This window comes from Salvia miltiorrhiza, chromosome 3 (assembly GCF_028751815.1).
Source record: "Salvia miltiorrhiza cultivar Shanhuang (shh) chromosome 3, IMPLAD_Smil_shh, whole genome shotgun sequence".
In the NCBI taxonomy this organism is placed as follows: Eukaryota; Viridiplantae; Streptophyta; class Magnoliopsida; order Lamiales; family Lamiaceae; genus Salvia; species Salvia miltiorrhiza.
Window position 1 is genome coordinate 3,471,503 of NC_080389.1, and position 14,308 is coordinate 3,485,810.

Here is a 14,308-nt window from a genome sequence, read left to right on the forward strand (position 1 = left end):
TGATAAAATAAAAAAAATTACAACATCATCCTACCACCTACCAATTCTGCAAACATCTCCCCCAAACTCTTCGCGAATTTTCTAGCAGAACTTCAACAGAAACACCTCAACAATCACAAAGCCTGCAAGATCAATCATCTCAACGTCAAGGCCCACATCCTCGTCGGTGTTCGATGGGAATCCTTGTAGCCTAGCCTCCAACTCCGACGACACCGTTTATGGGTCTGACTTCACATTTGTTAAATGTAGAGAAAGCATGGGGAATAGAAGTGAGAATTGGGCAGTAGAAGTGAGAGAGAAGATTTTCATTAATCTGGAAACTTGAATTTACAAAATGCAGAGCTCGATCCTTATATACAAAGAAGAAAGAGAAGAAAGGCATAACTACTCTAACCTCCGTTTGACTAGTCAGCTAACCATTTTGCTGACTCAGCTTAACAGAATTTAAGCTAACTAACAGACTATTAACAATAAGCTTAACAACATTAGATCTCCTAGCTAAGTGCTTGGCTCCAATTTTCCACTCACTCTCCGCCGGCGACCGGAAGCGCTCCTTCTTGGTGTGCCGCCGTTGGCGAACAATCGAGGGCCAGAGCCGCCAACGTCTCACTCTCGATGCGCAGCCGCAGTTGGCCGACGTTGTTCCGAGATTGTAGAATAGAGGGTAAATTTGAGAATCAAAGCTTTAATAGAGGATACTGTTCCTACAAGATCATCAATCGCAGGGGTTGGGTAGGACAAATAATCCTAAGCGCTACAGTAAAATTGGACCGGGCCATGGTTAGGTAGAGGGCCTTGCAAATTAAGCATATCAAACAACATGACAAGCCTAGATTATTAAGTTATCTAGGGTTAAACTAGGCTACTAAACTAGCCCTAAGAAAATAAAACTTGGCTGACACCACAAAGGGGTATATGAGACTAAAATATGCACGTATAACTTTTTTTAAGAGAAACAAATCTATACTAATATATCCCTCAAAAAAAAAAAATCTATACTAATATAAAAAATGTACCGAGCACAAAATATAGATTACCTATTATATTCCTATAACAAATTTAATTTTAAGGGTAATGGTGTAAATTATATATTATAGAGTCTTTTTTAATATAACGATAAATTAATAAGTTTTTAATTTATAGTGATTTTTTAATTTCATAAGTATATCGTAATAATGTTCAAGCTGAAGAGAAGACGATTCAACAATAGGTTCATATTTCAACAAGTTACCATAATATTCATATTTTAACAATTATTAATTTATAATATTAACAAAACCTGTATATATATATAACGGGATTCTCTAAAAATTTATTATTTATTATTTTATTTAAATTGGTGATTTTTAAACTGACCTAAGTCGGGACCCAACAAATCTATTAGTTTATAGAGTTTATTAATTTATTTGAGTATTATTTTACAGAGGTTATACTTATAGAATTAAATAGACCAGATTGCTATTTAAAAATTTAAATATAGTAAATATTATATTTATATTTTGTTACTTTTATCAAATAAAATATCATTACAAGACAGTTTAGTATTTGCTGAATTAACCATCATAAGAGAGTATTAAGCAACCTAATTTTCAATTTATTGGATTCTAAACAACCAAGAAATAATAATCACTATTCATGAACGTAAGAGTGTATTCGTTCAGGAATTCTGTAGATTTTCAAAATCTATGGATTTTAAAAATCTACAGATTCCACACAGATTCTTCATGTATTTTGGAATTCTAAACAGATTCTGAACGGATTTTGTAGGGATTTTAACAAGAATTTGACGTGATTTTTACGGATTTGAAATCTACCATCCCAGCGCTCGTTGGAGTTAATTGAGCATTGGGGCAGCTCCCAGCGATCTCTGGGTTCCAGCGACCGCTGGCTTCCATCCCAAATATCATCACTATTCCACCCAGCGACCGTTGGTGCATAAAACGTTATCAGCACTATTCTGTTATTTTCTTTTTATTTTTCTTTTTACGCTAATGAGATGGGCTCTGTTTCAAGCTCAAGCCTGCATCAATGGCGGAAACCCACCACACCAATTCTCCATCGGGCCCAGCGATCGCTGGGTGCCAGTGGCCGCTGGCTTCTTCGAGCCACGGCCGCTGGAACCCACCCAGCGTTGAAATATGAAATCTTCCGAATTCTCGTGGTCGGAAGTCGGATTTGTTCATGTGTATTTTTTGAATGAAATCAATGAAAATCAGTCAAATTTTAAAATTCATAGATTTTTAAATACCTCTAGATTTTCATAGATTTTTAAAAGTCTTAAACGAATATCTCTGGATTTTTATAGAATTTTAAAAGTCTTGAACGAATACCTCTGGATTTTCATAGACTTTTAAAAGTCTTGAACGAATACACCCAGATTTTAAAAGTGCAGAAATCTATTAAAATCCTGAACGAATACACCCCCCCTAAATCTCCAGAAATTACAAACAAAGACTCAAGGGTCGAATTGGATTTTAAACAATTCTTTACACACAAAAACATAACTGAGAAAGACATTTTATTTTGCAGAGAATCGAAAGAAATGAAATGAGTTATGAGAAACATATACTCCCTCCATCCCATTTGAAATATCTCATTTTCTATTTTGGATTGTCCCATTTAAAATGGTCAAACCCATAAATAGAAAGAAATTTGCCCGAGTTGTCCTATTTGAAATGTCTCACTTTAAACCTTTATCACACAATTCGAATCTTTGTCTTCATTTTTTTTTGAGACATTTCAAATGGAATGGAGGGAGTATATTGGAAGTAATAAAACTTAGTATAGTTATTTTGTAAATTAATCGTTAATGAAAACATAAGATGGGTTGGTAACATTTTATTTTGGGAGCTTAGAGGTTATATTGGAATGAATGTTTTCTGCCAGTTTGGTAATTACAAGGTTAAATATGGTGAAATTAAGGGATTAAAAACTAAAATTGACAAATGCGAGAACTGAGATACCAACTTACCTCTATATATATGGTGGGTGGAGACTAAGGGGGGTGTATTCGTTGTGGATTTTCACAGACTTTAAAAAGTCCATGGAATTTAAATTCCATGGAATTCACATAGATTCCAGACGACTTTCAAAGAATTCGTGGTTGGATTTCACCCCGATTTTCACTGATTTTCGAAGAATTTAGGGGATAATTCTGGAATTGAAATCCATGATGCCAACGCCCGCTGAGTCCCAGCACCGCTGGAAACCCAGCGAGCGCTGGAAACCAAAAAGGCATCATGGAAACCCAGTGTTGAGCAATGCGGCGGCAACGGCGTGGCGAGAGACACGGAGCGCGTAGAGAGAGAGAGGCAGAGAATTCAGACTCGCTCGAATCCAGCATATGCTGGAATCCAGCATATGTTGGAATCCAGCATATGCTGGAATCCAACATATGCTGGACTCTCTCAACGGTGCCTGAGTTCCAGCGCTCGCTTAAAATTTCATGGATTTCAATTCTTGTGGTTCTTGGCCGGATTTCGTCGTGTGTATTTTTTGGATGAAATCCATGAAAGTCATTCCAGATTTTAAGTCAATGGAATAACGAATACACCTAGATTTGTATGGATTTTAAAAAGTCTGAAACGAATACACCCAGATTTATATGGACTTTTAAAAGTCTTAAACGAATACACCCAGATTTCTGCAGACTTTTAAAAGTTTGGAACGAATACACCTAGACTTTTAAAATCCATAGAAATCTATTAAAATCCACAACGAATACACCCCCCTAAGATTAAAAGTTTCGGATGATAATTTCAGGGACATGGGTGACTTTGTGGAAATCCTCTCCTGATGCCAATACCCTCTTCCCCATTTCTGGCATTCCATAGATCTTCAGTTCCCGAAGAGTAGAAATGACACTCAATCCATCTGGAATCATCTCCAAATTAGAACAATAAGAAATCCATACATGAGAGAGCAGGGACATGGCTCCTGCCTCCACTCTCAACTCCCTCAACTTTGGTAATTCACATAGCACAAGATTCTTGAGGCGAGGAAAACTATTTGATGGACACGTCATCTCCTCCCCCACAAATGATTTCCTCCCTAACTTCAATTCTCTCAAGCAAGGAAGCTTCCCCAGTATCCCCATTGGATCATCCTCAATCTCACTTTCATACAGGTCCAAACTCGTAAGTTTCGAACTCATGAAGTCACTCCCGCACTCTGGCAGCGCCTTCCCTAACTTAACATTAATCCACAACTCATGAAGATTGGGACATGTGAATGCCTTCTCCAATACTCCCTCATTTGTTCCTAACTCGCAACCCATACTAATTTCAACCCAACAAAACACTAACTTGTCCATGATAGCAATGGCGTCTATTATGGCTGACAAGCTTTCATTGTCGTATATGTGTGCTTCAAAATGTCGCAGATTCTTCATTCTGTCCACACATTTTGATTCATGCACTTTACTATTGAACTCGATCAAACTCTCCAACTCAACTACCCCCACGTCCAATCTTACTCGAAAATTTCCAATTTTTTCCTTGTCATAATAAGGAAAAGACAAGTGTTTTATACGAAGCATCTCCTTAAAAATATTTGGAACTCCAACATTCATCGAACCACATAAATCAAGGGTATCCATGTATACCAAATTCCTTATGGACGATGGTAGCTTATCAAATTGACATCTTCGTAAAGCCAAACGTCTAAGGTGAACAAGATTAGTGATTCCTTTCGGTAACTTTCTTCCTGCAAATTTGTATCCAAACAAAACCAGATCTCTGAGCAATTTGAATTTCTGAAAATCAACAATACTATGTGGGGGAAACTCATTAGAGTAAATGTGATTAAACATTTGAAGAGACCGTAAGTGTTTGCTACACTCTTCTCCACATATGATTGTTAGAAACTTGTCGGGTTCCAGTTCGACTTCTCTTGTACTGAAATAGATAGCCAAATGTCGTATTTTCATATGTTGTAGTAAGGTACTAAGTTTCCCCTTTTGATAATCCAAACTCAGGACACCAAAATTCTCCTTTTCCCCCAATTTCAAACATAGTTCTCTTACTACATCATGAAGTTTGCAGCTCCTATATTTTCCTCCGGGTGGGGAACCATCATTAATTTGAACTTGTACGATGGACCTGGAGGCCAACTCACCCAAGTAGAGCGCCGCGACTTCCATCAAAGTTTTGTCCTTGTCTCGAATATTCTCATATGAAATCATGCCTTGTGCTATCCACATCAAATATAGATCCTCAACATCTATATTTTGATCCTCTTTGAATAAACCTAGATAGAGAAAGCAAGGCTTCAAATAATAGGGTAGACTTTCATAGCTTAAATGTAGCACTCCATTAATCTCCTTTGCATCTCTATATATGTATTTTTTTATATCATCATTTACTAACTCCCACTCCTTCATCGAATTTTTCATTCTCAAGACCCCACCGAGTAAAGAAATTGCCAACGGCAAACAACCACATTTCTTCACCATTTTTTCCCCAATTTTCTCAAAATTTTCTTCCAATGCAAATTCTGCATTCAATTACAAAATAATGAATTAATGCAAATCAAATTATTAAGTGAAGGGTGGACATCTATACGCTGCCACAGCACACAATTTTAATTTCATATAATGTATATAATTAATTTGTAAAATAGCCAAAAGTAAACGAGAATATATATATATATATATATATAGGAGGGCTAAAATAAGTATACTTCTTAAGATATAAAATAAGAATTATTTCCAGTCCTTAGATAATCAAGATCTACGGTTGATTCATCATCCTATTGGATGAATTCATGGTCCTGAGTTAGAATCCCAAAGGTAGCAAACATTTATTTTTCGCAATTCATATCTTTATACAGCGAATTCATACGCGTTCTACATAAAATTCATACATTTTTCTTAGTGAGAATAGAGAATTCTTGAAATAAAAACGAACAGATGTATAAATTTGATAAACAAATCAATGTACCACATGAACAACAATTTGCCCCAGGTTCGAATCCTGCTGATGGCGAGTTTTTCTCTTTTTTTACCAAATACATCTGTTCGTTAATTATATTGATATGTTCGTAAAATGTATAGATTTGTTCAAAATGAATATTATATATATATATATATATATATATATATATATATATAGGGTTAGGTTCAATGAAAAAAGCCTAAATGTAAGAAAGAATAGAGAAGTAATCTCATCCGTTGATCTTATCTAATCTAATGGACATGATTTATTCATCATGTTCAACGGATTTTTTCGTTGAACATTCGTGAACATATACAATATTTTTGGGGGTTCTGGGTTTCGACCCCTCATATGTTCAACGAAAAAATCCGTTGAACATGGCGTGAATAAATCATGTCCGTTAGATTAGATAAGATCAACGGATTAGATTACTTCTCTTTTCTTTCTTACATTTAGGCCTTCTTCATTGAACTTTAGCCTATATATATATATATATATATATATATATATATATATAGGGAGTGGTTCAATTGAGAAGCTCAAATGTGTTGAGAAGTTGAGAAGCAATATAATAGATGAATATGTTAGTACATTTTGATGAACATGGTAATTAGACCCTAGATCAATAAATTCTTTGAACATACCAAATATAACTGACGAACATACAAATCTATTTAATTTATTAAAAAATACGTCACCGGCAAGGATCGAACTCCAGATCAAACTCGTGTTCATAAAAACTAATTGGCATGTTCATCTATTAGATTGCTTCTCAACTTCTCAACACATTTGAGCTTCTCAATATAACCTAACCCTATATATATATATATATATATATATATATATATATATGAAAACACAGTATTATACGATGCTCATTGAATTTAATATTATACTCATTAAGTCGATAATATTATTATCATACACTACTTTAAATAAAATACTACTCCCTCCGTCCCAATATTGTTGGCCACATTTCTTTTTTGGTTTGTCCCACTATTGTTGGTCACTTTCTAAAAATGGCAAAGTTTACTTTAATTAAGTCCAATTAATTAATTTAATTAAAGTTTCTAACTAAACCTAAACCCTCTTAAATAAACACACACACACAAACACACACACTCAGCCCCCCTCCCCCCTACAACCACCGTCCCTCCCCAGTACGACCGCATCACCAGCGTCGAGCTTCTCCACGGCAGCGCCATCCCTCATTCCGCAGCGGCACCATCCTTCAGGGCATCTCCTAGAGGTTCGAAGCGATTTGGGGTTCGAAGCTTCTCTCCCTTTCAATGTCTGTCAATGTTTCTCTCTCTCTCTCTAGGCGATTTGGGGGTTGGAAGCTCGCCGCCCATTTGGGCTCGCCTGTGCGCCGATTTGGGGGCTAGGGCTCACCTATGCACCGATTTAGGTGATAGGGCTAGGGCTCGCCTGTGCGCCGATTTGGGTGAGGGGCGAGGGGCAAATGTCGGTGCCGGCGCCGACGTCAGTAGCAGCTTCAATTTGGTTTTCGATTTTCGGCGACAGTAGCTTCGATTTGGTTTTTAATTTTTTGGTTTCTTGGTGACAGACAAACTCGCATAGCAAGAAAATTTGGGGCGATTGTCTCCGGCGCCGCCACCGGCGTCGACGTCGGCCGAAAAATGGAGAAAAAGACAGATTTAGGTTCAATAAAGAGTTAATTAACTCTTTAATTTTGGTGGACCATATTTAATCAACACATAACAATTCCATTCTTAATCTTCATGCCGAAAAGAATGTGGCCAACAATATTGGGACGGAGGGAGTAATATTTAAATTAATAGAAATTATTTTTAGTTACCGATTAATCTAATTCATAAATGATGATATTTTGACATTTTTATGTAATTTAAATATTTAAAAACAATAAAATATTTTATTCACGGGAGGACGTACTAATATATATATATGTATATATATGTGTGTATATATATATATATATGTGAAGTGACCTGGAATGTTTGTCTGGGCAAATGCTTTCTTCTTGAGTAGTTCCAAAGCATCTTCCATACTTAGAAGCCCAAGTTTTACTGGGTATCCAATCTCTGCAACTTCCTGTTCGCGCGTGGTGATCAAGATTTTGCTCTGTAAATCAAGGATAAGAAAGGCATGCTTTAAGCCATCCCAGTGAGACATCTTCCAAAGATCGTCCACAACAATCAGGCATCTCTTCTCTCTTTGTATCTCGCCTAATTGCCTAATCAACGCCGTGTCACTCACATCATTCTCATTAACCTTCTCTGCTCTTAGCTGACTCAGAATATCCTCCAAAACCGATCTGTTCTGACATTGTTGAGAAATACAAACCCACGCGAAAGACTCAAAGCTACCGTTTTTGGTGTGTTTGATGTGGTTGTACACCTTTCTAGCAATGGTGGTCTTGCCCGACCCTCCCATGCCCCATACTGAAATAACTCGATGCTCTTTGTCCTCGACTAGCAGAGATTCAAGCTGCTTCAGCTCTTCCTCCATGCCCACGAAACACTCTCCGATTTCAAAATCGGGAAAGGTTTTCCGCGACCAATTGTTGTCGCCGGCAGCCGAGCTTTCTCCACCATTTGCATTGTTGATGATGCTCTTCTTTATGCCACTTTCTAACATTTCCTTGTTTATCCTTTCAAGACGGGATTTGATTGGTGAAATCTCCGAGCCTAATTGGCGGATCGACTTGTATTCTTCCAAACTACACGAACATCTGTGGACGAGCTGTGTGAGGCCTCGTCTTCTCCTTGAACACACTTGATAAGCTGTGTGTCTTTCAATGGCAGCTTCTGCTCTGTACACAAGATCTCTGATCTCTGAGATCCAATTGAAAATGGTTTTGCTTTCATGTCGTCTTCTGTCAGCATCTTCAAGGAGACACTTCATCTCTTTGAGCTGGAGTTCGAGCTCCTTCACTTCATCGCCCACACCATATAAAAACCTTGATTCTTCCAACAACAAATCGCGCAAGGTTCCTAGAGCAGTCGACACCACTGCTTCTGCCATTGCCTGCAACAATTTGAGGGTAGCTCAGATTTCTTTGGCTCAAATTAGTGAAGGAAAAAGGATAAGGAGCATGCATGTGGTCGTAATTGTAGAGCCGGTGGGTACAACCACCCTTCACCAATAGTCAATACATATTAAATCCTTTGTCGGTACACCAAAAGTGTCGGCACACAGCTTTTAATAAATAGTTAGAATATATGTATAAAATGAAGAAATTAATGACAAACCAAAATTAATTACGTGATATTTCGAGGGCCTAATTAGGTGAAAACGAAAAAATTGACTACTTAAGAAATGAAACTTCGATACGCATAGCCCACTGACCCCCTGACCCCGGCCCAATTACTACTCCAGCCCAAATGATCAGTGTCACTCACGTGAGTAGCCCGAATTCATCACCAATTAGCCAATTATGTTTAAGAAATGATAGCCAAGAAGAAACTATAGCTATATATATGTATCTCTTATTTCTGCAACTATGAATGAAATGAATTAGAACTTTTATTTTGCAAATGGAGTGTAGGGGTGATTCTATTCATAGCCCTCATTTTACTCATTATAGCCCCCTATTTAAAATACTAGCAGAAAGAACGTGCGTTGCACGTTTAATTAATATCATTTTATGTGATGAAAGTTAAATATATAAATATTATTATATAGTTTGAATGCGTAACTCATGTCATTTATATGATGAAAATGAAATATATATATATATATATATATATAGGGTTAGGTTTTATTGAGAAGCTCAAATGTGTTGAGAAGTTGAGAAGCAATCCAATAGATGAACATGTCAATTAGTTTTTATGAACGCGGGTTTGATGTGGGGTTCGATCCTTGGCGGTGGCGTATTTTTTAACAAATTAAATAAATTCGTATGTTCGTCAGTTATATTTGGTATGTTCAAAGAATTTATTGATATGTTGATATGGGGTCTAATTGCCATGTTCATCAAAATGTACTGACATGTTCATCTATTAGATTGCTTCTCAACTTCTCAACACATTTGAGCTTCTCAATTGAACCACTCCCTATATATATATATATATATATATATATATATATATATAGGGGAAGGCTAAAATAAGAACATTTTTTAAAATATAAATTAGAAACCATTTTCAGTCATTAGATCATCAATATCTTACTCTGTTGGATGAATTCATGGTCCTGAGTTCGAATCCCAAAGGTAGCAAAAATTTATTTTTCGCAATTCATATCTTTATACATAAAATTCATACAGTTTCGTAATTCTTAAAATAAGGGTGGTTTATTGAATAACCTCCCCCCATATATATATATGGAAGAGTTCAATGGAGACCACTCTCCTATATAGAGAATGAAAATCAAATCAGAGCCATTGATATCACCAAAATCAATGAATCAGATTCATCCGAATCCTTCAAGTTTAGGAAATCCCGTAAATTCATCATTTTCCAATTCTGGGAACCAACGAACATTATTATGAACTTACGAAAATAAGTATGTTTATTTGTATGTTCGTTTGTTTTTATACGAACATATCGACGAATATTAGTATGTTCATATCCACTGTAAAAATTAATGCATTCGTTGTTAAAATTAACGCACTCATAAAAATATAAAAAAAATTGCTCTATTCAAGATTCGAACTCAGGATCTGCATTCATCCAACAAGATGATGCATCCACCGTTGATCTTGATTATCGAATGGCTGAAAATGGTTCTCCGTTCTTCTTTTATTTAGTGGTTCTTTCTTAAACCTCTCCCTATGTGTGTGTGTGTGTGTCCGTATATATATATATATATATATATATATATATATATATATATATATATTATAGTTTGAAATGATTTTATTAATTGAATTTAATTAGGAAATTGACTTACTCATTTGTCTATTAAAATTTAAAACATGAATAAATAAAATTATCAATAAATAAATTAAAATGTAACAATCTAATATAAAATTGTAAAAAAATCTATGAAAAATGTCATAAATTATCTAAGCATGGAACTGTTGTGCCCAAAATTATTGCTTATAACAGAAAGCTTAAGGAACTCAAGAATGGTGCGAAAATATAGAGAACTAATTAGTATTGAATGTCGAATAATGTATGCGAATTAATATGATGATTTTACAATGGGATTTTGCTCGTATTTATATATATGCTAAAGTTCAAAGAATTCTAATAGGAATAGGACTCCTAATTTGGACTTATAATAAGACTATAATTCTTTATATTTATCTGTTCCTTCATGCAATCTTGTTCTTTATCGAATGTGTGGGGATATTCGAGATAGGGTCGAATCTGGGGAAATTAGGGCTGCAGGGTTGCAACGTGTTATAGGGGAATTCGGTTGGATTTGCTTCAATCTTTACAGTTTTCAAAGGATGCATATTTTTGTCCTCATCAGGAACAAAACGTACTTTATATTTTTTCTTATTTGATTTTGACGATTGGGGAACTTTTCTTCTTATTTTTGGTTTGAGAGAGTTAGTGGCAACGGCTGATCACCATTACTTATAATTTCAATATAGTCATGAATTTTTTTCTTGATTACTCGTCTTTTTTTCTTTGCGATTCAGTAGGTTGCAACTCCATCGTGGATTTATTCTTTCTAAATATTTTAGTTTGTTTTGATTTAAATGTGTTGAATATATGCAGCAAAGAAAGTTGCACAGATTAAATATAACAAAAATTGTGATGGGGTACGGGAGTTGGTTTGGTTTGAGGACAAATATTATTTGTAAACGATTATACTATGTACATTTAGCATTATTGGATTAGGGCTTGTTTGGTTTTCAGTAAATGATTATGTAGGATAATTTGTAACCAGGATATTTAGCGTAGATAATGACAGATTATTAATACTGAGTTGGTGTTTACTATCATGGCTAAATACATAATATCCTGGTTTAAGTTAATCCGAGGGGGGTGGTATTATTAATCCTAAGAAATCTGGATTAATAATACTGGGTCATGGGATTAAACCGGGTCATCCGCATTATTACTAAATAATACCAAACACTAAACTGATCTATACTAAATTAGCTAATACAGTGTAATTAACCAATATCAAACATGCCCTTAGAGTACTGCTAAACGTACCTAATGTATAAGTACATAATGCCCTTGAAAATTTCTTACCTAATTTAAAATATTATTATTACTAAGCTACCCTTAATTTATTTTGAAAATTTTCTAAAGTTTTTTTTTTTCTTTTTTTCACTGCAACAATTTTGGAAACAAATTAATTGATATGGCCACCAATCCAAATCCTTTCTACCTAGATGTGGTCACTTTATTTTAGCAATGATAGGAAAAGATTTTATTATCACATTCTGAATCCACACATATATGTACAATAAATTGGATCAAACTTGTAGAAAGTGTCATACTTATTTCGATTTGAATACTACAATTTGTCCTAGCTAATTCTTAACTGAGTCCTCAGTTGTTTACTGATACATTAATATAAATTGAAGATTCGTCGTGATGAGCTACTTATGTGATAGTGGACAAATTAAAGAGGAAGTGGACAACTTTAACTAAGATTAGTCTTTGTATTTGTAGTCAGAATTGCTTGCATGAGTGTTCTTCAGTTCTTCATATATATGAGGTGTGCACCACTAAATAAATTATCTATGTCAGGAGAGGAGAGCTTACTCGTTTTCAAAATAAAAGATATATAAGTATATAGTTGAAAGAGAAAAACTTTGAGAAATAAAGTAAATCAACTACGCAAAATCAAATTAACACATATATACCTTAAGCAAAAAAGAAAACAAAAAGACTTGATAAATTAAAGAATGAAGAATGTCTTTATCAACTCAAAAAAGAAAAAAAGAATGAGCACTGTGTTTGCATATCGTAGAGATCTGATACAAAATCATTCGGTAACTTTATTTTAATTATTTCAGATTTATATTTGAGTTTTGAAATAAACAAAACAATAAATCTCACCCTATTTGGTGGAATGCAGCTATCGACTTCTTTGTCTTTGATTCGCGTTTTGAGTTTGATTGAGTGTTAAATCTTGTGAGATCGATTCTTTGGGTTCTGATAAGGTTGTTTACGCTCAGAATGGCAAAAAAACTAAAACTATAAAAAGAAAAAAAATACAAAGGGAAATTAAAACATGAAATTAAGTAAATAAAAAACAATGCTAAGCTTAGCAATTGTCTTCCACAATCACGAACGTAAAGTATCACCAATTAATAGCAAATAAATTTATTTCTAATGAAGCCAACCAAGATTTGGAAGAGCTAATTTGTGCGTTCGAGTCTCTTGATGTTATGGATTTGCATACCAGGATTGAGTCCCTTGGGGCAAGCTTTAGCACAATTCAAGATTGTGTAGGCATCGATACATCTTCAATTAATCATTGATCCTCAATTCATAAATTCAAAACTAAATAGAGTTCTAATGCAATAAAGAAATCTATTCCTACCATATTTATAATTTGATGTAAATACGTTTTAGTTTGGATTATTATAATGTCTATGTTTTAGTTTGAATTATTATAAAGTATTCCTAAAACGATTGATTACATAAATATAATGTGAATCAATAATTTGCGAATTTTCTTGTCACGTTTTATTTATAAAAGAGTCCAAACTTTATATATATGCTTCATAAATGACACATTTTATTTGTAAGTTAATATATTAAAATATTTTGTATTTCATTGGATCCTTATTTGATGGATCTAATAAGTCCGATAATATAAAATATTCTTTATATATATATATATAGATTTGGGTGAAAAATAAATTACCTCAAATAGGTTTATTTTATAACTATATAATATAAAATATGTAAAGGGGTAAAATAGGCAATCCACAAGTTGTCCCATAAAATGCTTAGGCTCTTTTTCTATTAGTATAGATTAATATAAAATAATTATAAATTTACTATTTTATCCTCTCACATTAAATATTAAAAAGCACTATTAAATTAAAAATATGACCATCATATAGCCCCAAAAATAGGGTTGATTAGATTCAGTGTCCCATGCTTATATCTATTATTTTAAAAATATTTTTTATAAAAATAAAATTTATTATAATACTATGAATTATATTTAATATTTATTTCAAAGAATTAAATTTTTTAAAAAGTATATACCATCACTTTGAATTTATCAACCTATTATTAGCTAATAAAAGTAAAATTAAACGATAAAAAATAATTATATACCCTAGACTGATGGAATAAACCCTAGTTAATAATCACAAAATTAAACTAAAGCATATAAAATTGAAATTGAAGAAAATATATATAAGAAATTAAACAAAATTGAAAATGGGACACAAAGTGGGACATAAAATGTGGTATACTGAATCTCATTCCGTGTTTTCGGAGCATAATTTTTTTTTTTTCCTT

At 34.0% G+C, this 14,308-nt stretch overlaps 1 protein-coding gene across 1 annotated transcript; it reads right to left on the reverse strand.

Moving 5' to 3' along the window:
* Positions 1 to 3,736: 3,736 nt before the first annotated feature.
* On the reverse strand, positions 3,737 to 9,229 carry LOC131016803 (putative disease resistance protein At1g50180). The gene is made up of 2 exons (XM_057945544.1): positions 7,904 to 9,229; positions 3,737 to 5,493 (listed from the first exon to the last, which is right to left on the reverse strand). Exons 1-2 carry the CDS (start codon positions 8,937 to 8,939, stop codon positions 3,737 to 3,739), a joined length of 2,793 nt encoding a protein of 930 aa, XP_057801527.1. The 5' UTR covers positions 8,940 to 9,229.
* Positions 9,230 to 14,308: the final 5,079 nt, after the last annotated feature.

Coding starts and splice junctions, on each gene's coding strand:
- LOC131016803 (XM_057945544.1), bottom strand. CDS start 8,939: ATGGCAGAAGCAGTGGTGTCGACTGCTCTAGGAACCTTGCGCGATTTG. Junction 5,494..7,903: donor TGCCCAGACAAACATTCCAG/GTCACTTCACAT, acceptor AATTGAATGCAG/AATTTGCATTGGAAGAAAAT.